A 26,856-nucleotide genomic window follows, 5' to 3' on the forward strand; every position below is an offset into this window, starting at 1 on the left:
CATTTTTCTTCTGTGTTTTGTACCCAACATTGTCTTCAAAACCCAGATACGATGTCTGTTTCTCCATGTTTGGCTTTGGTGGCTAATGTCCCCTCCATTAATGCCACGCGGAGTGATCCAACGTCCGAACTGCCGACGGTATACAAGGACTTTTCTGATGTCTTTGACAAGGGACTATCAGAGAAACTCCCTCCACACCGTTGTTACGACTGCCCCATCGACTTAGTGCCTGGGGCAGTGGTGCCTCACGGTCGTGTCTACTCCTTAACCGTCCAAGAAGAGGAACATCTAAAGGAGTATGTGGATAAAGCATTGCGTCTGGGACATATTCGACCTTCCCGGTCCCCTGCTGCCTCTCCCATATTTTTTGTGCCAAAAAAGGAGGGGGACCTACGCCCTTGCGTAGATTATAGGGCCTTGAACTAGATAACAATAAAAAACCAGTACCCACTACCCCTCATAACGGAACTACTTGACAAGATGACATCTTCCACCATTTATACCAAATTAGATCTCAGAGGGGCATATAATTTGGTTAGAATGCGAAGCGGTGATGAATGGAAAACCGCTTTTAAGACGAAGTTTGGGCTCTACGAATACTGTGTCATGCCCTTTGGGCTTTGTAACGCCCCCGCCACTTTTCAGCACTTCGTTAACGACATCTTTGGAGACATGCTGGATTGTTATGTAGTGATCTACTTAGACGACATCCTGATATTCTCGGATTCACTCACTCAACACATCCAGCATGTCCGCTCCGTGCTGCGGCGTTTACGTACTCACTCCCTCTATGCTAAGCTAGAGAAATGTTTGTTCCACGCCGCCTCAGTTGAGTTCTTAGGGTTCCAAATATCAGCAAAAGGGGTGCTCATGTGCACTTCCAAAGTCAATGCTGTGATGGACTGGCCGGTTCCGGAATCTGTAAAAGCGCTCCAGTCTTTTCTGGGTTTTTCAAATTTTTACAGACGCTTTATTGCCTCCTTCTCTGAAATAGTGGCACCTCTTACTCGCCCTCACTAGTCCCAAAGTCCCCTTTGTTTGGGACAATGAAGCCCAGTCGGCCTTTGAGGCATTAAAAAAGGCCTTCACCACAGCTCCTGTTCTACAACACCCAAACTCCTCTCTCCCTTTTCTAGTGGAGGCTGATGCCTCCGCAATAGCGGTGGGGGCCATCCTGTCTCAGACCTGCCCTGCTATGCAGCGGTTGCACCCGGTGGCCTATTTCTCCCGAAAACTGTCCCCGGCTGAACGCAACTATACCGTTATGGAGAGAGAGTTTCTGGCAATTCGAGCGGCTTTCAAGGAGTGGAGGCACCATCTCCTGGGTGCTCGACACACCATAACGGTGTACTCTGACCATCGGAACCTCCAAGCTCTTTCACATGCAAAATGTACTAATGCCCGCCAAATACGTTGGCATTTGTTCTTCACACTATTCGATTTCACGGTTACATGTTGCCCTGGCCTTCTACATGGGAAGGCGGATGCCCTATCCCGTGTCGGTACCGATTTTATTACCCAGGACTCGGTGTCGCCTATATTGCCCTCGGGTTCTGCAGTATGTGTCTGTTCGGTCTCCGCCTCACTCCTTGACCGAGTACGACAGTGGACCAAAGATCATGCTTCTTTTCTCAATACTTTGGATGCCCGAATCGTTACGGGTGTTCCTTATGTTCATGGGCTTTTGTATTTACCTGATGACCAAACCAGACGGAAGGCCTTGGAATGGGCACATGATACCCCGTTGGCTGCGCACCCGGGTCAGCTTAAAACCTATGACCTGTTACACCGATGGTGCTGGTGACCGGGCATGAGGAAAGATTCTGATTCATACGTATCCAAGTGTGCGGTGTCTATTCAATGCAAGAGACAACCTGGGAAACCTTTCAGTCTATTGATGAAGATGCCTCTCCCACCACATCCATGGCATACGGTTACTCTTGATTTTGTGGTGGAACTCCCCTTGGTCAGGGGGATGTCAACTGTGCTTGTAGTAGTGGATGTTTTCACAAAGATGGCACGGTTTATACCATGTTCTGGTCTACCTACTGCTCCGTTGTTGGCTAAACTATTCTTCGATCATGTGGTGCGTTTCTTCGGTCTTCCTACAATCATGATTTCCAATCGGGGCACCCAGTTTACCTCACGGTTCTGGAGAGCCCTTACCCATTCCTTGGGCATAGATGCACGGCTTTCATCATCCTACCACCCTCAAACGGACGGACAAATCGAACGCACCAATGGCACCATGGAGCAGTACCTTCGTTGTCTGTGCTTGCAACATCAGACCGACTGGTTGTCCGTTCTGGGAACCGCAGAATTTGCTTATAATAACTCTCGGCACTCTTCAACAGGTTGTTTCCCGTTTTACGCTTTGTATGGTCTACACCCAAGGATTCTTCCGCATGTCCTGCCTTCATTGGACCAGATCCCTGCTGCAAAATCTACAAGAGACACATTGGTTGCTATACGCGATTCGATTATGTCTCATCTACTGGCTGCGCAGTCTCGGACAAAAAAACAAGCGGATAGGCATCGTTCACCTGCCCCCTCTTATGCACCGGGTGATCGTGCCTGGCTCTTGACCAAGCATCTCAACATTCGGGGTAAATGAAAGCTTTTGCCTCGCTATGTAGGTCCTTATAAGGTACTGCATTGTCTCAATCCTGTTGCAATCCGTTTGGACATTCCATCTCATTGGCGGATTCACCCTGTTTTCCATGTTTCCCTCCTCTGCCCCTTTGTACCTGGTACCCGGCTTTCTGTTGCTCCCGCTCCCATCGATGTGCAGGGGGAAGACGAATACGAAGTGCATGCTATACTGGACACTTGTCTGCGTCACGGAGTGCGATCTTACCTGATTGATTGGAAAGGTTACGGCCCCGAAGATAGAACTTGGGAACCGGCCTCAAATGTGCATGCACCCCGGCTTTTGCGTGCCTTCTTTTTGGAAAGATTGCGTGCCCGCAGGGGTAGTCGCTATTTGCGGAGGGGTACTGTCATGCCCCGCGTTCCTGCACAAGGACGACTAGGGTCATCCGTTTCCATGTGGAAGTTGCCTTGGCGACTATTTCCAAGCCGCGGGACACGCCGCACTACATTTCCCAGCATTTCCCCTTTTTGCGGTCACATGACACGCCGACAACGCGTCTCACGTCCTGGGAAAGATACTCTTACTTAACTCAGATTGTCCATGCAACGGGTGCTCCTAAAACTAAGCAGTTAGTTGAAGTGCCCGATTCTCGTTATCCTGTTTTCTGAATCTCCTGGACCCGGCTCTTGCTTTAAGGACTATTCCATACGTCTCCTCCCTTACCATTTCTGGCGCCAAAACCCTCGACTGTTTTCCCTTTGGTAATCGAACCCCTGGCTTTGTATACGGATTGCTCTCTTCTGCTCCTGTTTGTTGTGACGCTTTCGGATTTGCTTCCTCATCACTGAACTTCCAGTTAAGCTTTGTTTATCTCTGGCTGCTATCTCCACAGACTTCCTAATTCCCCTTCAATATTCTACGCATTCTCGATTGTTTAATGGTACTTTTCATTTTGTCACAAGACACATCGCTCTACGCATCAACGTGACTATATGGACGCTTTCCTGATTCTACTGGTCACTACCTGGATTGCTTACCATCACTTCAGGGACGCTTTGCTGAATTGAACAAGGGATTTCTTTTTGGACACTAGCGGCGCCCTCGTGCTGTTCGGGTTAGGTGAATCTCTGCACTAACTTCTACCAACTGGGACCTTCTTCCTGCATCACCTGGTTTCCGTGGTGTGTCTGGACTCACATAAGGTTGTGGGATATCTTTCTGGCTAAGCAGGTAGGAGAAGGTAATTGTGGGTGGCTGGTCGCTGCATTTTGGGTAACCTTAGTTATTCTATTGAATCATTGTTTTGTTTGCTCCCTTAGCTCTGTTGGCGCTGCTCCTGCCTTTTCGCTCAAGCCCCTGGCCTGTTAGTTATTATTAAATTCCTACAGGCTATGCTCTTGGGGGGGAAGTCTTGTTTAGCATCACACGCAAGGTGTCCCGGAAGAATCTGGTTCGCTGCACGTTCAAGCTACTCCAGAGCGGAAGGGCTTCCCGAGAGTGGATGCTGACTGCATCCTTTACACGACTGTATCCTTTTATAAAGTTTGTCTAAACTGTGACAAAGAGTCCAGGGGCAGTGGCTCAAACTAATAGCAGACATGGGGAGAGGCATCATTGACCAGGAGATATTGGGGCAGTCATTCCCAGTTTTTGGCCATTCTCCAGGCCTCCTGATTGTCTGGCACCGCTCCACCGGGTTTGAACGGGGGTTATTTTAGCTAATGAACTTATCATTTCCAATCAGTAGTACAAAACAGTGAGGAAAGGATATTTGAAGTACAATCGGATGAAAAGAAGATGTGTTATGGCAGTGATATATCTGTACAAATAATTAGAGCGGCCTATTCATTATTATATTCATGGGGACTGTTAGGCAGAATTATATGCAGTACCCTTTGGGAACACCACACAAAAATAGTGACAGTACAAATTCACCTTTGCTACAAGCCTGTACTGCACAGTAAAGTGGTAGCGATGGCTGAGCAGCCAGACTTATCTCAAGAGTAAAGTGAGCAGTATCAATAGTTACACAAGGCACAGCAATTACTATGATTCAAACAAACCCTAACTCAAGGTTTCTGAGTAAAAGACTATACATTTATTTACACATCAGTTATTAAACATTTCACTATTTTCAAGCAGTTGAAAAATCATGTTACTAATACCCTACACCGCACCCAATAGATTCTGGACAAGTTAGGCTCAAAATGAAGTGTGAGAAAATGGCACTCCAGCAATTTAAAAGGGAGGGAAAGACAAAGTTAGACAGAAATTGAGCAGCACCAACAAGTAAGTAAGCAGGGAAATCTAGAAAAAGGAACTACAGTGAGGAAATCAAAATCAAGGGACCTGGCCCAAAGTCAATGGACCAAAGTCTTTGCGGAGGATCACACAGTTCAGAGTAGTTTGCGGTTAAGACTTTGCCAAGAGTTTAGAACGAAGTTGGTTGGACGAAAAGTTACTTTAAAGAGTGGAGAAGGACAAGCCTTCGGATTGGCGAAAGATTTCACACACTTTCACTGCGACTGTACGAAACGAACAACCGGGTTAGCACAGTACCTTTAAGGCAGAAGAATGCTGTAGCTGAGGCAGATGTTCCTGACAGGTCCTGCAGGCTCACGGTTCCTGAAGCGACTGTCGGACTGACAAGAAGAGGGACGACTGGAGGGTTATACACTGCCTAGGGAAGAAACCAGCAGCAGAGCAAAAGCAACAAATAAAAGGTGCGCTCCTTAAAACGCGAGCAGGGTCCGTTCCTCCTAGCTATCCAGTCTGTGCAGAAGCCCGCAAACGGACTGCGAACAAAGGAACCAAACCTGGTTTGGTGCGCAGAGTAAACACAAGAAAGACTTTTACTAAAAGAAATGGCAAATAAAGACAGCCGGAACTGTATAAAAACGTATATGGTCCAGCAGGTTTATGTTCGAGGCTACCAAGATAGCCTAAAACAATACCAGGGCTATTTAAGATAATCGTGGTAGGAAAAATAGGGTAGTTACCACTGCCACCAGCCAAGTCTTAATGAAGAGGAAATGAAACAATGTTCCAAGAGAAACAGACAACAAGGGGTAAGTATTAACCCTTTCCAGAACTCTATGTAAGATAGTTTGTACTGGGTCTGTGAGTTTTAAAAGAGACTAATAAAGTCAAGGGCAACTTTACATGTAATGAGAGACACTAATCAGTCTCAGAAAATTGAGTCAGAATTGGGAAGTCTGAAAAAGACAACCCTGTGGCACTGCACTGAAGATGATGTGTAACACACAGTAAAAAGATGATGCCTATGGACAGGGGAGTTGCTAGGTCTGGAAAAGACCCGGGGCGAAGCTGATGTTGGAACTGTTGGGACTGGGGGCTAACTAGTCTTTTGGCTGTAGCTCCTGAGATTCTATCCAGGGCTACAACCAAAAGATCAGGGGCTATAGCCCTCTTAGCCCGCCCCCTAGCAACGCCCCTGCCTATGGAGTAGGTGAGGCTCCACAGTCTATGAACACAAGAAAATGTTAAACACACACAGCAAAACACATGTAAGAGTGGGAAAAAAGGCTCACACTCTTACCAGGTGAAAAAGATAAATCCTAGGAATCCAGCAAAGCTGCTGAGGGACTCAGTAGGTAAGGGAAATTAGCCATAAATGAGAATTCTACCTAACAGGGACAGATGTGCAGGTGGATAAAAAAGATTAGAGACAGGTAGAGGAGATATCAAGGAAGGGTATTCTGCATCAGAAATGTATGTGTGAAAATAACACAATCTATAAAAAAAAGACCTAAGCAAGGTGTTTTCCGAAGGGAGAGGGAGGTGCAAGAGGAGTAAAATACAGATGTTCTTTTATTTCAAAGGAAAGGGTGGTGAATACAGTGAACAATTAGGCAGCAGAAGTGATGGGAACACATCAATAGCGGAATTTCAAAGCTATGTTGGACGGGTGCACACATGCAATAGATGGTGTGCAAAGGCAAACTAATAGGTTATGTACTCTTGTTACAATGAGCAGAGACATATGTAATCTGTATGGCACTGATAGTATTTACCTGTATCAGTTTTAGTATGCATTTGATGAAAGCCATTTCTATTGTTTTATCAATGCATCTATTCTGGAAACATTCAAACATGAAAATAGTGGACATTTACAAAAAACAGAAGGTTAAAATATATATATAGAGAATGACTTAAACCGGTAAAAAGAAATTTGGTCACAGAAAATAGTATACAATGTCAAACTGTCACTGGAGACATATGTTTAATTCTAGAATCATCGATGAGAGACGAACCTCCACTAGTAACTAATTAATGAAATATTAACACACATGTGCCTTTTCTGGCATCTACCATGACACCAGAAACAATATTCTAATTCAAGTCAACAGCAGACACTTTATTTCATTTCAAGACATCAGTAGCAGCTTTCTTCTGATGTAAGATAAATATCAGAGCCTACGAGCCTATGACATTGTAGCAAATATTGAACCATGGGGTGCCATTGCATTGTCATAATAAATGCCCTCCGTCATCTTCACATTTTAGTAATTTCAAAATCATTTTCATAAAATAATGTCATTACTTCCTGGCTGATACTGAAACTGCACTGGTTACCAAGCCACCCTCTGGTCTCGGGCCCAGGTCCCCACTCCCACCAGTCGCACACCTCTACTGCCATCCTGGCACCCCATGCACTTGGGTACTGTTTTCTGTACCGCTACAGTCACACTACCTGCACTTGACACCTGATGTCTGCACTTAACCTTGCACTTGCCACCTGATGGCCGTACTTTTACCTATTGTTTATTTCTTCTATTATCCCATGTACCGCATTGTCCCCTTCTCCCACACTTTCCTCCTTCCCCCTTCCCATGCACTTGCGCGATCTGCATGTCACCTGGCCTAGTATGATCACTGTCTGTCTTCCCTCTGTTCCCCCTCCCTTACCTAGTCGCGCCTTGAAACACTTGTGTATAGGCGCGTTATAAATGCCATATCATATCATATCAAAACAGTGTTTTACTTTCAAGCCTCCTCAGCCTCAACCAGCCTTAGGCAGCTTCCCGAAAGAAACACACTTCCAGCCTGCCCCCACACTTCCAGCCTTCCCCCACACTTCCAGCCTGCCCCCACACTTCCAGCCTTCCCCCACACTTCCAGCCTACCCCCACACTTCCAGCTTTCCCCCACATTTCCAGCCTGCCCCCACACCTCCAGCCTCCCCCCACATTTCCAGCCTGCCCCCACACCTCCAGCCTCCCCCCACACTACCAGCCTGCCTCTTAACTATATTTGTGAAGATGAGGTCCGGGAAGGCCTTCAAAAAGCACGTCACCAGTCCAAACACACTACTTTAGATTACTTGTTTTTTATTAGCTTTCAGAAATCTAACTTTTGTCAAAACACCTAAAACTGTAAAAGTAACAATAATAAATGTGCCTGTCGTCCCCTATTTTCTCCCCATTAACTGGCAATCTAATTTGAAAGGAAGGTATGGGCCAACCCATACAACACTGTGAACCCACAGACACCAAAACTGTTTTTAGGTCAAACATGTTGCACTTCAGATCACAAGTGAAGACCACCCGATCCCCTTCGTCAATAGCAAAGCAGCGCCCTTAGCTCTGCTGGAAGTGTCACCAGCCTGTAACTTGACTGACCATGTTAACTTCCTGTCATGGGCGCACTTCATGCCTCCTAATGCTGGATCCAGTCATTTTGTTGAGAACCAAACAAGTCATCTAGTAAAGGGGAAGAAGTAGTCACAATCAGATTAAATCACGTTCTGCTCATTTTGAATTTGTGAGGGAGTGAGGGTTCCCTTCATATTCAACATCTTAATAGCATATGTTCACTATATTTAGGACTATTTGTCCGAAATATTAATCATGATCATACACATCATTTCAGCTGTCCTCTACTTTGCACGCACATCTTTATTGGTGATATTCCTTAATGTCATAATGTGGCAGATTAGAAGGGACACATTTTCTTTTTGACATGACCGCCAACTCAACATATTGTCAGACATGCAGAGTTATGAAAGATGTAATATCTTGTTTACATCTGATATTGGTTTGTTACGATGGTTCCTACATGTAGAGGTTTGTCAAAACAAAGTAACCACTTAGTCAAGGGATCTTTGCTGGGCTGACCATGATCTCATTTGCTGATGGTATTTTTGTGATCTTATAAACTATCATATTAAATAGTTATTCCGGAACATGAGTGTGGAAGCCTTGGTGGACATTCAACCTACTCATTTGTTTGGTATTATCTGAGTCATGTATCAGACGTTTCTAGTGTACATGTCTTAGAGTGTTGCGATCTTTGATTTTGTACACTCACGACTTTCACTTTTCTTGGGAAACAGCTGAGGTATAATGCGTACATCATAGTTCAATATTATAAAATGTTAAATAATATTGTTACATAGGTGATTATGAATTGTTTTACATTAGTTGTAATTATATGGATATGAATCTGCTTGCTTTTTGAATATTATATTGAAGTGTAAATGAATATCCTTTTTTATTGTATTGCGCATTTGAAAGTCTCAGCTTTATAAAGCAAACACAAATTGCCATTTGTTTCAATAGCCAACACCGATTAAATAATTATTTTGCTCTCTCTAGGGGTGCCAACATAATTACAACGAGGATGCCAAAGCCTATGGGTTCCAAAACAAGCTGATCATAGTAGCTGCTGAAACTGCAGGAAATGGCTTGTACAATTTCATTGTGCCACTCAGGGCTTACTACAGACCAAAGAAAGAGCTCAATCCAATTGTACTACTTTTGGACAACCAGTGAGTATGTTGCCACTTTTGTCTTGCCTACACTTGTTTTGTAAATATGACCCGTATGTCGTGTGCCATTTGAACATCAGGGTTACCCTAGTATATATTGAATGGTTTGGATGTCAAAAAGGTGAGTGACTAACAGGACAATCAAATTAAACAGGCAATTCAAGTGTAGCCCAATATAGCATGTCAGTGTCCACAATGCAATTCCACACGAATATGGGGAGCGAGGAGGGGGAAGGCATCCACTCATCACCCCTAAATTTCATGCACATGCGCATTATTGATTATGTGTGGAGAACACCCTAGTGATCCTGTTGCACCCTAGATAGGTTTACAGTGTATACACCCCACATATGACATATAATATGATCATCTAATACTTGGATTTCTTTACATTAGCCACATCTTTAAAACATGCACATACTTAAGACCTAGCAGTAGCGCTCAGATGTGTAGATTTCGAGGGCATGCATGTTCAATCAGGACCTACTCACTACAAACCAATCTTGAAGGATACGTGTCACACAAAGCTATTATAAGGTTGGTTAATATTTATGTATTATTTACTATTTTGCCCATTTTTAGTGTCAACATGTTGATAAGGCATGAATGATACAGCGGGTGAACGGGACACTTTTGATGCACATTCTTGAGATGAATCCCTTCTAGGTGCCTTGGCTATTATGCCCCTGAACAGTGATAGATGGTGGGAGTTTGGAGATACATTTCCCATGCTAGTGCAAATGGCCTCGCCCTTTCTGTTTGTGTGGTCCAGTACTGCACAAGTGGAGAAAAGTGATGGGTGTTGCGGAAGGAGAAAGTAGTATCTGTGCCTTTGCCATTGTCCCTTTTTTGGTGCCAAGCAACTAGGCGATTGATGTAATCATAGATCAGATAGAGTGCTTGGTCCTTCATCTGTCATGAAGCAATTTTCTATATCCATCACTTGACCAATGATGCTGAAGAAATGTCTGGGTTGCTGGAGGTATCGTGCAGAATGGATGTGACCTGGAAGTTTGGGCTGGACTAAGTGCTGGACTGGAAAGGTGGGATAGCAGGAGTTTTCCCGGTAGGCCTCTTGACCTGGGGCCTCTTTTTTATGTGGAAGAATAGTGCGTGCAGTCAGTGCTTGTGTGCGTTCTTGCATGAGTGCGATTAGTAAAATGTTTTGATTTCTGTTTTCCACCAGGCCTGGTCCAAGACACTGTGAGCAGTGTCCCTCAGTCACTCTATTTCTCGTGTTTAACGCCTCATTCAGGCCGATATGAAAACAGGGCCATGGCAGGGTGTGGTTCTTCCTGCATATGTACATTGCATTGAAACACTGGCACTGCACGTGTGCTGGCCGTTCTAGCAATGCACCGGTACTGTCTCTGCCCTTGGCCCACGCTTCAGCCTTCTCAGCCAAGACGAAAGGAATGGCGAAAGGCTGAGGTAAACAGGAGTCACATGGAGAGGGGGAGGGTAGGCTGAGGAGCAGGCCTACGAGTGACCACAGCCACCACCACCAGAGAAAGACTGAGGTGAGGTGAGGACATCAGGATCATCTGTCTCGCCTGAACACTTTTTATTTTTCCTGGTCATCAAGCTCTCCGCATACCCCCACCACATCGCTCTATCCCACCCAAGCTGAAAGCTGCAACTATGCACCTCCGCATACCCCCACCACATCGCTCTATCCCACCCAAGCTGAAAGCTGCAACTATGCACCTCCGCATACCCCCACCACATCGCTCTATCCCACCCAAGCTGAAAGCTGCAACTGTGCACCTCCGCATACCCCCACCACATCGCTCTATCCCACCCAAGCTGAAAGCTGCAACTGTGCACCTCCGCATACCCCCACCACATCGCTCTATCCCACCCAAGCTGAAAGCTGCAACTGTGCACCTCCGCATACCCCCACCACATCGCTCTATCCCACCCAAGCTGAAAGCTGCAACTATGCACCTCCGCATACCCCCACCACATCGCTCTATCCCACCCAAGCTGAAAGCTGCAACTATGCACCTCCGCATACCCCCACCACATCGCTCTATCCCACCCAAGCTGAAAGCTGCAACTATGCACCTCCGCATACCCCCACCACATCGCTCTATCCCACCCAAGCTGAAAGCTGCAACTATGCACCTCCGCATACCCCCACCACATCGCTCTATCCCACCCAAGCTGAAAGCTGCAACTATGCACCTCCGCATACACCCACCACATCGCTCTATCCCACCCACGCTGAAAGCTGCAACTATGCACCTCCGCATACCCCCACCACATCGCTCTATCCCACCCAAGCTGAAAGCTGCAACTATGCACCTCCGCATACCCCCACCACATCGCTCTATCCCACCCACGCTGAAAGCTGCAACTATGCACCTCCGCATACCCCCACCACATCGCTCTATCCCACCCACGCTGAAAGCTGCAACTATGCACCTCCGCATACCCCCACCACATCGCTCTATCCCACCCAAGCTGATAGCTGCAACTATGCACCTCCGCATACCCCCACCACATCGCTCTATCCCACCCAAGCTGAAAGCTGCAACTATGCACCTGACCTGAGCATTGTCAAAAAAAGCTGCTGCTCTAGATTGGAATCATACATTTCTATTCCACTTTTTCATTCCCTTTGGGGCCCACTCTTGGTGTATTTAGATACCGCCTTTATTTGTCCTTCATCCTGGGAGAACCCGCCCTGTGTGAAATGTAGCACCCTGGATTTCTTTAATCTCCTGGATCTCGATGGATGTAAATGAAGGGGAGAAGTGGGAGGAGGGTCCAATGGGCACTCCATGGAACAAGTTGACACGTTGGGTTAAATAAGTACTGCATTGTACCAAGAACCGCATTCCTAACAAGGAGCATGACTGCCTTTTATTTGTCATATGCACGTACCTTTTTGTATACATACACACAAACGCAGACATATGCAGACGTGCACACAGTGAGAAGAGAGAGTGGCTTGTATAAGTAGATATATGGTGATCGAGAGATAGATAAATAGGAAGATAGTTGATAAGTAGAACAATAAGTAGATAAGTAGACAGCTAGGAAGATTGGTGGATAGCATAATTAGAGATATGGTGATAGACAGCTAGGTGAATAGGTAGACAGAATAGCTAGATAGGAAGATAGGTAGAAAGATGGGTAGGTAGGTAGATAGATAGGTAAACATACTTATAAGTAGCAGTACGAAGATAGACAGAAAGGTAGATAGCTACCAAGATAGACAGGTCGAGAGATATACAAATGTATATCTACCTACCTATCTGTTTAAGTCGAGATATGGTGATAGACAAATAGGTAGATAGATGGAAAAATAGGCAGCTATGAAGGTCAATAGGTAAGGAGCTAGAAAGATAGATACGTAGACCGAGCGGTACATATATGGGTAGATAGGTTGATACATAGGACAATAGGAAGATAGGTAGTTAGATAAATAATTAGGTGAATACATAGGCAGATAGGTCGAAAGATAGGTAGTTACGAAGATAGATATGTAGATATAGCATTTCCTGCACCATGGCCCTGTGTCTGCATCATCATTGTTACACATTATATTTCACTACTACTGCATAATATCACCCATACCCTATACCTGGGCCTGGCTACACTTCTATAACTATTTTGAAAATACTTTTGCTGCTCCCAACTGCACTCCCCATCTATCTGCAGCTATCTCGTCCGCTAATAGATTTTTCTTAGCCTGAATCGTTTGGCCATGTATGGGAGCCGCACGTGCATCCCCACACTCATTTGGCCATCTTTCTATGAAGGTTTGAGGCACAACATCAAACTAGATTTGATGAGTCCCACACATAGGCTTCTTTGACTAGTAATGAGTCTCTTTCCTGGAACATGCACACATACTATATCAATATTCAAGAATAGGAATACATGTCAGATATCTCGAGTTGCCCCATATCTTGTGTCAATAGGTCATCCAATTCTTGGCTTTTGTGTGCATTCTTAAACATGTAGTTTTGTCCATCATAAATGCAACCCCAGAATTTCTAGAATGCAAAGAAAAACCACAGTCCTGTGTGATCTGCTCATGCCTACTGTACATGGAAAGCTGGTGACTCTTCTGCCAAGTGCTAACGTCATCAATTTCCTGCATGTAAATTGCATTTTTCTAAATAAAATTACCCCCAAACCTAACACTTAGTTGCTGTTGGGTCCCCTGAATACAATATAAGCCATTACAAAGCGTGGTGTAAACATTAAGAGTAAATTAAGGCGAAATCACCTTTAATATTCACCTTTACTCTTCGTTATGCTTTTCAGGCAGTGTTTTATAATGTATTCCAAAGGAATCCACCTGCTATTGACCAGGTGTAAATGGGAAGTGTATTTCTATTGGAATAGATATGTTTTCCACCTGCATGAAAATCTCATGCAATTGTCCAGGTGCTTTATACAGTTACTTTGCGCGTGAAATTCCATCAATATGCGGGGAGCACATTTTTTATTCTGTGTGCAGGCTCACAGCACACTTTTCCATGAATTGGGCCCTCTATGTGTAACTTATTTCTTACACTTTAGAAATGTGCAAGTTCTTGTGAAAACCAGGCCTCAGGGCTGTCTACACTAATACTTCAGAGGCAAGACACTGGGTGCCACTGAGCCCTGTCTGTCTTCTTTCCCTTGCACTGTCCCTGCCAATTCCAACCATAGGGTCCCAAGGACAGTTCCAGGCTGCCCCTGGTGGCCCCTAACTGAGAGCCCTATCATGTTATTTCTGTAAAAAGAAGAACCCTTCAAATTCATAAAGACTGGTGCTTGACATGGTCAGCAAAGATGCAACCCAGTTCATCACGAATGACCTCTGTAAAAAGTAGTTCTGGAGCTGAAGCCCAGTGTTGCAGGAATTAGGAAACCTAATGCCCATCAAGTGGTTGTTCGTGAGTTTCGGCTTTGTTAAAAATGAACTGCTTATTATTTTATGCTATGTTTGATGATTCAAGAGAGAGCACCTGTGACGACTAAACAAGTTAAAGTGTATTCCCTGTAATGGACATTTCTCACTTAGGTAGATCTCCCAGAAAATAAATGGTTATCTTCCCATATCCGCTTTCCCCCACACTCCATTGTGGTTTTTATTCTCTTCATGGTCAAAGCTTAGGCTTACAACAGCTTGCAAAGGAAGTGAGGCCAGTGTCCACAGCACGGAAGCAAGCATTACACCATGGTGCTGTTTGGCCTTTTACAATGGGCATTGTACCTTCTCATGGAGAAGCAAAATGTAGGATTGATGACCTAATGTATATGTACATTTATTAAGAGAATGCACGTTAATGCATGTGTTCTAGTTATAACGTTATGCTGTTGTTCCTCTTATTGTCTGGTAATCAATTTTTACGCTGTTGCAGTGTTTAATTCTTGCTAGCAAAAACATTATTTCCATTTTAAAATGTAAACATAAGGGTTTAATGTTGGAATTGTAAAGACATGAAGCATGATTTCTTCTGAGGATATGAACACCTTGTGTTTCTGTTTTATGCTTTGTAATCCATGTGCTCAGGCCAGATTTCCATTTTCTGGATGCTATCTGCTGGTTCCCCATGGTGTACTACATGGTGGGCTCTATTGACAAGTAGGTAAAACCATCTCTCATCCACTAACTATGGTGCTGCCATGTGGTGTGTTGTACTTGTGTGTGTAGTGGCTGCATGGTTATTGTTATGCACCTGTATTCTAGTCATGATGCTACTGCATGTAATTGACCTTTGTTGCTGTGGGTGATTATTTTCCCTCTGTGGTGTACTTGGTAAATTGCTGGTCCTATGGACTCATGTATGTATGTTTTCAATATCCCCCCTCCCAACTGTATTTTCTTATCCCTCATAAATAGGATGGGACAGAATTCCTAATATCTTTCTCCTGGAGGCTACTTTGATTAAAAAAGCATGCCCTAATGTAAGGATTTTAAAAATAGCAACTCTGATGAATTACCAAACTGGCTAATTTCCCTTTCCCCTTGACAATACTGCTTCATCGCTAGAAATTTGGATTTCATTCTCTACCTCAATAGTTGTGTATGCATTTTATAACATTTGCAAACAGTGTAAACATTATTTAAAGTGAAATCATTTGTTCAGAGATCATACGCAAACAACTGTACTATTTATTTTTAAATGTGAACAAATATTTTATAATCTAGAAATGTGGATTTGCGTGTTAAAAAATGTAAACATGTGCATAGCCTTCATGCAAGTAAATCATATTTTTGTAAAATTCCTACAGTGTGGTTGTTTATTACACATGTATAAATAAGAAGAATTTATGTAAATAAGATGTAGACCTTTTACCAAACAATTCCGACTCTAAGCTAACTATTAGAACTATTAAATGGTTGTCTTTCTTTAATAATAAAGGTAATAACCGTTTCAGCAAGAAATTCACATTTTTGTAAAAGACCCAGCTAAATTTCAAAATATATTATTTATGGAACAAGTATAAATAAGAAAAACGTATCATTAAAATTACTATGGAATTTTAAAAACACTTAAAATAAGTTGTATGACTATTAACTATTATTTTAATTAATTTAATGTGCAATGCATTTTTAGTAAACGTTACGCACAATAATACAATTTTAAACATCACATGAAATGGAATCATGGAATCAATGCACATGTTATATAACCAAGCAAATTTATTTTTTATTTTTATTTTTTACATTTTTAAAGCGCTCACACAGCCTGCGGGCATCGAGGCTCTGTGAATGCAAAACCACTTGGTCTGTTTCATCAAGGCTTGACATCTATTGCAACATGGGACTTTGATCCTTCCCGCCCCCAGCACACACGTAGGACCCGATTCATGGAATATTTGCCCGGTTCAAAGTGAATTTGGACGGCTGAAAACTGACTTTGCGCATTATAAAAGAACAATTATAATTAATTATAGTTATAATTAAGTCAAAATCCAGTTGCTAAATGTACTCAATTTCCCCCAAAACTAGTCTGGCAACAGCCAGTGACCTAAACACATTTTTGATAGGGGTAAACAAGCAGGATCAAAACATTTGCATTATGTCCTCTGACGTGAGAACCCTGAAAGGGGGTATCTCTTCAAGTCAGAGAGATGAATAGGGCGAATGAGGGCAATGTGGGCGAATGAGAGGTATGTGGGTGAATGAGAGGAATGTGGGCGAATGAGAGGTATGTGGGTGAATGAGAGGAATGTGGGTGAATGAGGGGAATGTGGGCGAATGAGATGAATGTGGGCGAATGAGGGCAATGTGGGCGAATGAGAGGAATGTGGGTGAATGAGAGGAATGTGGGAGAATGAGAGGAATGTGGGTGAATGAGGGGAATGTGGGCGAATGAGGGCAATGTGGGCGAATGAGAGGAATGTGGGTGAATGAGAGGAATGTGGGTGAATGAGGGGAATGTGGGCGAATGAGAGGAATGTGGGTGAATGAGAGGAATGTGGGTGAATGAGAGGAATGTGGGCGAATGAGAGGAATGTGGGTGGTGTTGACGGAATGACCAAGAGCAAGCTGCCAACATCAAGAGAGAATGAAGAATTAGCTGACCCCCAGCTACCAGTAGTTTAATCAGGGACTTAAGTTTTAGTGAAGCAATGCTCCAAAACGCCACCCCATGTTCCACCATATTCTCACTGTCCTCACATACAGTACACATCTTGTAAATTTGGCAGAAAAAGTCAGTTTGACAGGTTTTTCCAGTCGTACTCCTGAAAGCAAAATTGTGTTCTTCTCCCCTTCTCTGATCAGCGACGTCATGTCAGGCCCATATCCCAAAATGTTTCATCTCACTTAGTTACCATCTCTCTGAGCATCAAACCCGAGTTTCTTTCTGACCTCACCAGTTCTCCTTCTCGCCATCAGCCTTTCTCTGCAGCCGAAATCTGTTCATCAAACTGCCTGGCAACTATTGCAAGCTCAGCATCTCAAGACCATAACGCAACATGACAAATCTATTCAAGCATTTTATTAGTGTTACTATTAGGGACATATATTGTTTATTCAAAGACATAGAATTCGAAGACGTATTATTTTCATTCTGGTGAAAGAAAATAAAACATGTACAATTTGTGTCTACACTTTATTGAAAGTCTGATGGCAAATTAGATTAAAACAAGGGTAAAAGGTGTTTTGCTTATGGATCTCCCAGCTGATTGGGGAGTAATTTAGGGTACAGGAAGGGCAGTTTCCCAGGGGTAGCATGCACATGGGTGTGATCATCATAGGGATGCACATGGCAGGTGCACGTTCAATAATAAGATGCTATGTTTGCATTTCTTAAAAAAACATTGTAAGAACTAGAGCAAATGAAGTCCTTTTTTAATCCGTTTTATTTTCTTACAAAGGTACAATTTTGCATAATTTGGGGTTTACTTCAAAAGAGGATACTCGTGAAATAGTCACACTTTCCTCTTGTTAAATGCGGATAGACACAGAAAGCAATTCAGAAAAACAGAGAGAAAGGGATTCCGTTTTGGGAAAGTGTTCCCTAAAGTCAAAGCACCAGGGAGTCGACATATCGAATGCATTTCCATGGAGACGTATGATGCAAATGGCCTATAGCGAGTTGCAGTTCATCTGTAAGAAAGCCAAAGGGTCAGATATCTAAGCCAGGGTTTCAGAATTCTGTACACATTTGCAGTAGAGCATAACTAACTAAAGGACCACATTTGGAAGCAGAACATGCATATTAAAATTGTAGGCAGAGTAAAAGATGATGATTAAACCATATACCATTAATACAAAATATCATTTAAGTAGCACATACCGCCAACACATCTTTTGGTTCTTAAATGCTCTTTTTTTGTCCAAGTATAACAGAACACATGCTATTTATGCGACAAAACTAGAAATGGTCATCGGAATGAGAGTGCCAGCCACAGGGGAGTAAAGGGAAGATGCAAGGGTGCCCTTGTGCAGAAGGTGTGGCATGAAAGAGAAATGTGATGGGTGTCTCCTCTCTAACTAGGGTATTCTCACGAAGAAACCTGATTAAACGAATCAAGCCACACGGAATAAGCCAGTGTTTTAATTGAAGCCACAATCTCACACCCAACATCTTGCCATATGATCTGTGTTACTGCTTCCACTCAGATTCACTTCAAAAAAGATGCTTTTTTAAATTGTGGATTAGGTGTGGTTTTGTCGCATAAATAGCATAAGCCACCTAAGCTAAAAGAACAAGTGTTGGTTTACATGGAGAGGAAAAGATGGATTTCAGAGGAGGAGATTTGTTTATTTATTTATTTATTTATTTATTGCTTGTTAGGTGTTTATACAATAAGAAAATTCAGTTTCAAAGCACCCAGAGGGCAGGGAGGGAGCTAGGGTGGGAAATACATTACAACACAATATTAAGAGCAGAGGAGGGGAGAGTCAACCTACTATGCCTTGTGAGTATTCAGAACGTGCAAGTGCAGAAAGGAAGAGGGAAGAGGGGGTAAGTGCCAGGGAGTCCGAGCTTGTGGGTGAGCCATAGATGAAGTGCTAGGAATCTTGAGTGCTACACGGCCTGGGCCACATGAAGTGTAACTGCTGGCCTCCAGAGCGGAGGGTGTGCAGGTGCAAAGTAATGTGGATAGACAGGAGCTGGGAAGAATTGGTGTGGGAGGTCAAGGCCCTGGGGATGTATAAGGGCCAAGGAAATTGATTCAGCAACTGTGGGATTAGCAGAGGAGATGGCATGGTGAAAGTGCAATAGAGTGCTTTAAATGCCCTCTCATCCACTGCACTCCGATAAATTGTACAATACCAATGGGTTGTTCCACCCCTGTCCTCACATTCCTGCAAAGAAATGCACATCTAGGGATTGATTGCTATCTTATCAACCGGCTGTGCCTTGCATGCATAGTTTGTGAGTGTATTGTATTGAACCTGTCATTTATATAGCACCTTTTACCATTACTATAGTGTCAATGCACTGTTTGTGGGAACGCTCTCAGAAGACCGAAGTCCAGAGTATTGGAGGTCATGGAGTAAGATTAGGATGCATGTGTGCATTTTGCCAAACAGCTTTGGTAGCAAGCAATCCTTGCGGTCAGGCATGTGGATGGGTCCTGGGAGGAGTCAGGAGGTGGCATGGGTGCTAGAGGCTCGCTATGTTTTCAGCATGCCCTTATTTGTTCTAGGTCTGCGTTGCATTCCTCTGTCAAAGGTGTTGAGGTGTAGTCTGGTGTAGGTAGGCAGAGAATTATGTGAACAGCATGACCACATTTTGTCATAGTCCTTGCTGTATTCTCATGTGTGTGAATAGCCATGCCTCTGGCCAGTGTCCACCGGAGTGGTGCGTTATATGTATCTAGCAGGATTCAGTGATGATTTGTTGTTTGTGCGCTCATCTCAGGTAATTGGCTTCTTCTGTCGATTCGTCCACCTGCAATAAAACAGTTAATGATGCTCCAACTACTTGCAACAGGAAAAACACTGGTTTTTTCCCAGGTTCTTCTAGGCAGATAACGTGGCAAGTTTACCCAGATAGCGAGTCCTTTCTAAACCTTTTCAGTTATTACCTTTAGCATGGGCTGCCCATCCTATAGTTCATTTATGCGCAATACCTGCCCTTGCCCACTTCCTTTCAGAGCAATTCCAGGGCTGGTTCTTGATTGCCCTCCTGGAGTATTGCACGGGGGATAACCACCTGGCCTATTGGTGCAAGATATGGCCATGGCACACATCCTCCCATGACAATGTGTACGTGATGAGAGGGGGTTGGGCTATTTTGCCCTTCTTTTCTTCTTGTATCTGTTGATATGGTGAATACTTTGTATTCCCTAATTTCTCTTTTTGGAAAGAGGAAATAAACCATGGAAGGGTTTGCATGCATTGTCTGTGTTCTTGGATCAGAGCAGTGCAAAGCCTGGAGAAGTTGCTCTGAATGACTTAAGTGACACTTTAATGGCCATTAATTTGATATATAGAGCAAGGATTTTTTTTAATCAATGTACAATGTGAACTAAATCCATTCTAGAGACTTCTTATGTTAGCAGAAAAGGCACAGTGAGATACAGTGATTTATCCAGAATCCCACACTTTATTTAAAAGATGAAGCTGGAATTGGAGACCAGTCTGCAACCTACACACTTCGCCACATATCTTCTGAGGTCTAGATGTAGAAATGTGTTTTAATGTTTGTCTTATAAGAATACTTTATTTTCTTTTGATAATTTGAACAGTGCACACATCATAATTAACCAACCTGGCAAATTGATACATTCTGAAAGAAATATATAAGTCAGTTGGGGTATGATAGTAGCTTTATTTTCCCCCATCTTAAATAGTAGCCTATGAGTACCAGAATGCAAAGCACTGTGAGTATAAAAATGCCTTTTGGGTTTTTTGCAAAGTAATTTACAAGACTCAAAGACACAAAAGATTATGGGCCTGATTTACAAAAACACTTTTGAATGGGAAATCCCCATTGAAAAGGGCTTTGTAAATCAGGCCCACTGTGTTATAAGGTCAACATACTTCTATCAGTGTTTGAAAAAGGCACCTTCCAGGTAGGTATATAGGATGCAAAACAAGAAAAGAATAAAAGTACACCTTTTCTGGGTTTGTGTGGGTTTGTCAACTAAGCAAATAAATAAATAGTCGCGAGCAGCCGGAAATATCGTGTACACTGAACATTGAAGCTGATTGTCTGGCATGTAAGTGTTCTTTTTTGGGCTGACCTCGGGCATGGTTGGACTAAAAGAGGATTTCCATTTCTGTCAAACCTGTTTGCATGTCTATGTAAGGTGAAGCCGGTGCAAATGCATGCATTGTCTCTGATGGACCAGGTTGTGCACGCACCTGTGCTCCTTCTAGCTAAAACACTAGTTATTACTATGGCCCCCATGGTGGCCTTGTATTTTGATGCACCTGTTTTTATTTTTTATTTTTGCTGTACCTAGCTTCTTGAGCAGTTGATGTGGGGGCTCCTTGTTTGAATGATTCAATAGATTGTGCCGGTGCTTCCCCCATCCCCCTGCCCATACTCTCTCCCTTCCCTGACTTCTCCCACCTTATGTCCTTCAGCTGTGCACTGCACCCAACCTCAGGCATGCAGTGTGATTGGTGACTCTGCTCACCTATGTAGTAGTGGAGAAATAGCCCTGGGCACCAGAGGTGCAACCAGGAACCCCGTGTGGTGCATGTAGTGGATAACTATCTGAGAAAACACTTCCATTGCACACAGTGGCCCTCATTACGAGGGATGCCGGTAAGGGAAAAACGATGCCGGTATGTAAATACCGGCATCATTTACCGTTCCGTAGCATTCTGACCCGCAAACCCGGTATTAGCGGCATACCAAACAACGGTGCCGCTAATAGCGGCATAGGCACGTACACTCGCCCCTTCAGGGAGCAAATACCGGCATGCCGGTAATAGGGGGTAATTCCAACCCACGCATACATGCAAATACCGGCATCGCGAAGCCGGTAATCACAGCCTGCACGATGCCGGCCATACAGGCATCTCAGACCACCCGCAAACAGCAAGTAAGATACAAGGCAGCTGCCACAGGTGCACACAATACACCACAGGTGGAGTCAAAGGAGGCTGTGCCAGTATGAACTGAGCACTCCCACACACCACAACCCCCTCCCCCCCAGGTGTAGGCAATGCAGAGTTGCCCAGTACAAAAGGAGCACAACTAAACACCACACCCCTTCCTACACCAAAATGCCACCACTAGCATTTGCAAACATGGCACAGGAGTACCTGCCTATACTGATACAACTACAGCAACAACTGCAACAACAACAACAATAGCAGCAAGAACAGGCAGCACAGAGGAGACACAGGAGGAGAAGGAGGTTGAGATAGGCCCATCCATTACCACCAGCGCAGCCACCAGAGCCTCGTAGGCAGCCAGCAATACCTCGCACCAGACCCACCCCATTCAACCCTACCTCTGAGCAGATCCACACCCTGTACCGGTTGGACCGTGACACCATCACCACCATAGTGCACATGATCCAGAACGACATTGCCAGCCACATACAAATATGCACTGCCATCCCCCCACTACTAAAGGTGGTGTCTGTGCCACACTTCCTGGCCACAGGCACCTACCAACACACAGTGGGCCAGCTGCATGGCATTTCACAACCACTATTTTCACGCATGCTGAACCAAGTGCTGGATGCCCTCCTGAAGCACGCAAGCACCCACATATCCCTACCACGGACTGCCCAGGAGATAGCCAAAACCAAAGTAGGCTCCCATGCACTGGCAAGCATGCCCAATTGTGTCGGTGCCATCGACTGCATCCATGTGGAATTGATAGTCCCCCATGCCATAGAGGCCGTGTACCGCAATCGCAAACAACACCACTCCATCAATATGCAAATGGTATATAACTCCAGGAAGATCATCACCCATTGCTGCGCCCGATTTCCTGGATCAACACATGATGCCATGTTACTGGGTAAATCCACGGTACCCCATCAAATGGAGTGACATGCCGGACCACGTGCCTGGCTGCTTGGTGAGTTGCACAACCGTCCCATGGCAGTGCTTTGGGGTACTGCTGTGTGGGGATGCATGAGGGGGGGCAATACTGCACCTGGGTCGGAATAGCCGGTGATTGTAGAAAGCATGCAGAGCCAAACACTCCTGACCTGAACCAGTGAAATGGTACATGACACTTCACTGGGCCACATATCACAAATAATGCATATCAATGAGAACAAGTAAGAGGCACAACCAGGCCACCATGGTTATGGCAAGCAAGGCATGAATGAACAGGACGGCAAGTGTGGCTATGTGGGCAGTGTGACCATGCATAGTAAATAATGAACAGCATGAATTGGAGTCAAAACATTGTTGCACTACCACAGCATATCTGCCTCAGCATGCATGATTACACCCTGCATCATTTATTGAATGCCAACCCGACTACCACACCTCATGACAGTACAGATTGCACCTAGATAACATTTTTTCATGCTTACAAGGACATGTGCATGGCCACACCAAATAGCTGGCGGCATGACTGTGCTCCCTGAATTACGGGAGTTCAGAGTGACACACACCTATTTGAATCTGCTTGCTGGTGATGGAGGATATCCCTTGAATCCGTAGCTACACACCACTGTGCCTAACCCGCAGAATGGCCATGAGGAGGAGTACAATCGTGTGCACACCCGTACCCGTGTTGTCATTGAGCAGACCTTTGTCCTGTCGAAGTGACGGTTCCGCTGCCTCAGCAGATCTGGTGGGGCACTCCGATATAGGCCTGAGAAGGTGGCAAAGATCACCATGGCCTGTGTCATGCTGCACGACATGTGCATCCGGAGAAATGTACCATTGTCACCTGACATTGACATGCATGGGCCGGGTGAGAATGATGAGGACGGAGACAGAGGTGAAGTAGCCTCACTGCCAGTACGTGATGCACGGGATGGCCATGCCGTACGGCAAGCACAAATTCAAGTATACTTCTGAAACACAGGGACTATGAAAGACTTGTGTCTGTCAGACACTGGGCCAATATGAACATGCACACAGGGAATGTTGGGAGTTGGGCACTGAACACTCTAACACATTAAATGGATGCACACGAAAAATAACAATGTCCAGCCATGGATTTTTCTTCTCACAACTTGTGAATTATTTAAAACTGCAAAAATGTGCCCACTACCCCCTCCCAGACCCCCAACAAACTCCCTCACTCAACCCACAGATCCCAAATGTCCCCATGTGTGCAACAAACAGTGTTCCCTTCACCAATGTAGTTCTTCACATTGTCATTGGCCATACTGTTATTTCCTCGAGACTTTTGGGTCTGGGGGTGCCATGGCCGAGCGCCGTGGGCTCCTGCGCGTTAACCGCACAGGCCTCGATTGCACCGAGTTGGAAGGGGTTGTTGTAGTGGAGGTGTCTATTGTCAGTACCATAGCTGGGCCAAGGTGTTGAGGCTGCATTTGCGGAATGTTGGCAAGAAGGGCCTGTGTCAGTGACCCCATGCACTCCCTGACTGCACACGTAGATGCCTCCACAGCAGCTGTATTGGCTGCAATGGCCGTGGCTATGGCCCTCATGGCCTCATTCCCAGCGTCTACCTGTCGATGCATGATTTGCAGCATTGACTCTTGGCGGGCCTCTACCCTTGCCAGGCAAGCCTCGAAGGAGGTGTCGGCCGCAGGTGTACTGGTGGCTGGCAGGGTGGTGGCTGGCACGGTGGTGGCTGGCAGGGTGGTGGAAGAGATCTGCGTGGGCTCCTCGTTCTGGGAACTGTCCTCCTGGAAGATCCCAATGTCTGATTCTCCAAGGTCAGAGTCATGAAGACACGGATTGTCCAGGCTCTCAGACTCCGCAGGTGGGTGGGGGCTGGCAATGGGGCTTGGGGTGGGTATTCCTGACATGATTCCAGCCTCATCATCCACCTCTGTGGACACAACGTCCGTGGTGGCTGGCAGAACGGCTCCCACTGTTGTGGGTGCCTGCTGCTGTTCTGTCGCTGGAGGTGCCCCCTGCAGGGTTGATGCCTTGCGTGGCACAGTGGGTGTTGCTGCAGGCATTTTCTTGGAAGGGAGGGGTGGCGGTGGCCCTGGTCCCTTTGCGTGCACTGGATATACTCGCACACCTGTCCTGTGTTCCACCTTCCTCATCGGTGCCTGGGAGATAGAAGAGATGCAGGTCATCAGTGATGTTATCAAATGGCAGCTATGATGTATTGCGGTGTAATATGTTCATACATTCAGGCATCATTTCATTTCTGGTGTGTGGCATTTGGTGTACTGAGGGGACATGTTGGCAATCAATGCATGGCTGGTGGCATAGCATTGGTTTGGTGTCTGTGTGGTGGTTTCCATGAGCATGGTTGGGTCATGTTGCACCTCTGTTGGGATTGGGATTTTCACTCAGCATGTGTGTGGTGCAGGGTGTGGCACTCATTATTCTATGGATGTGTTGATGTAGCCTTGGAACATGCATTGCCTTGCCTAGTCTAACTTCCACATCACTTGTGCCACATCATGTTTTGGTATACGTGGATGTGATGGTTCACTCACCTTCCTCTGTGGTAGTTGCAGCGCCAAACTCCTGGTCTCCTATTCCCTCTATAGATTCCGGGTCAATGAATGCACTTGTGGTCTCCACCCATGCGGTGAGCTTCACAGGGGAGTGTGGGCCACTGCCTGTCGCCATCGCGGCCCTCCTGTTCTCTGCCAGGATCTTCCTGACCCGGAAGTCGCCCAGCGCTTCCGGCAGTCACGTACAACTCCTTGGGGTGTTCCCCACTGCCGACACCCTTTGAGCGACCTCCTGCCAGACCTGTTTTTTTTTGGTTTGTGCTGCATACTTGAGGCCTGTGCTCCTGATTGTGTCTGCATGCTGTTCAAGGGTGTTAGCAAGCATAGTCAGTTCAGCATCAGAAATATGCTGCTTCCTCTTCCTTTGGGAGGATTTACTGGTGGCCTTTGACATCCTGCTTCAATTGTGGCACACAACAACACGAGTGTAGTGGTGGTTATGGAGGATGGCAATGGATTGTGTTTTTAAAGATGGCCGCCGGCTCATTTCCCATTCCGACACGATGTAATTTCCGGGTCCTTTTTTGCGACCACGGTAATACCGTGCCAGTATTACCGTGCCGGTGTTTAGTCATTGTTATGATGCGGTTACGGAATGGGCGGTACCTGCAATGCCGGTATAGGGGGGTTGGTGGCCCGTTACCGGCATGGCGGTTTTGCCACTACCGGCACGGGGTAATGCGCGTGCTCACGCACTCATAATCACCTGCTATTAGCGGGTTCATACGAGCACGGACCCGCTCATTCCGGCATGCCTATAATGAACCCGGTTTTACCGGGCAAATCGTAATGAGGCCCAGTATGTAGAAGTAAAATAACTGTAAATCACAGCAGTCAATGGCAGTCTTTTTACTATGTCTATTATTAAGATTATGAGTCTGCAAACACTGTCATAAAGACAGGATTGGAACCTTTAAAATATGTATTTGTATGGCTCAAGGATGTACTGTATTCTTGACTATAAATACAATAAACAACTGCCAAAACTATTGGCTTTTCCAAAGAATGTTTTAACTTACTTGCCCATCAGTGGTAATCCTTCCTAAGCAATCTCTTCATTTCAATCCATTTTGACTGCCCTTACCTCCAGGGATTGACGGGCTTAATGCCTAATGCATATTGCCATTCCACAGTGCTCAGATAATCCTTTTTACCTGGATGCTCATGACTTCACTATTCTCAGAATATGGGCGGTTGACGCCATCTGCATCTTTGAAAGGTCACCATGATTACTCTCCACTGTGTGTCCCACGTGATACATGTCTGAAAACCACTCTGTTAAAACACAGCCATTTAATAGATGTGTTTCTGCCTCTGTAAAAGCTTAGATGACCTTCTGAGATGCGGGGTGACATTTGCTGCCAACATGGTTGTTGTGGACAAGGAAAGCACCATGAGTGCTGAGGAAGATTACATGGCGGATGCTAAAACTATAGTCAACGTGCAAACACTTTTTCGGTAAGTT

General features: G+C 45.1%; 1 protein-coding gene across 1 annotated transcript in view; it reads left to right on the top strand.

The window, feature by feature from the left end:
- The window catches only part of KCNT2 (potassium sodium-activated channel subfamily T member 2), a 2,640,974-nt gene that overhangs the window by 2,498,757 nt on the left and 115,361 nt on the right, over positions 1-26,856 (top strand). Inside the window, exons 20-22 of the mRNA XM_069641505.1 lie at positions 9,211-9,383; positions 14,902-14,973; positions 26,715-26,849. Coding sequence (XP_069497606.1) covers positions 9,211-9,383; positions 14,902-14,973; positions 26,715-26,849 — 380 coding nt within the window. The remainder of the gene's footprint in view (positions 1-9,210; positions 9,384-14,901; positions 14,974-26,714; positions 26,850-26,856) is intronic.

Source organism: Ambystoma mexicanum, chromosome 1q, assembly GCF_040938575.1.
Source record: "Ambystoma mexicanum isolate Mex_15411 chromosome 1q, UKY_AmexF1_1, whole genome shotgun sequence".
Lineage (NCBI taxonomy): Eukaryota > Metazoa > Chordata > Amphibia > Caudata > Ambystomatidae > Ambystoma > Ambystoma mexicanum.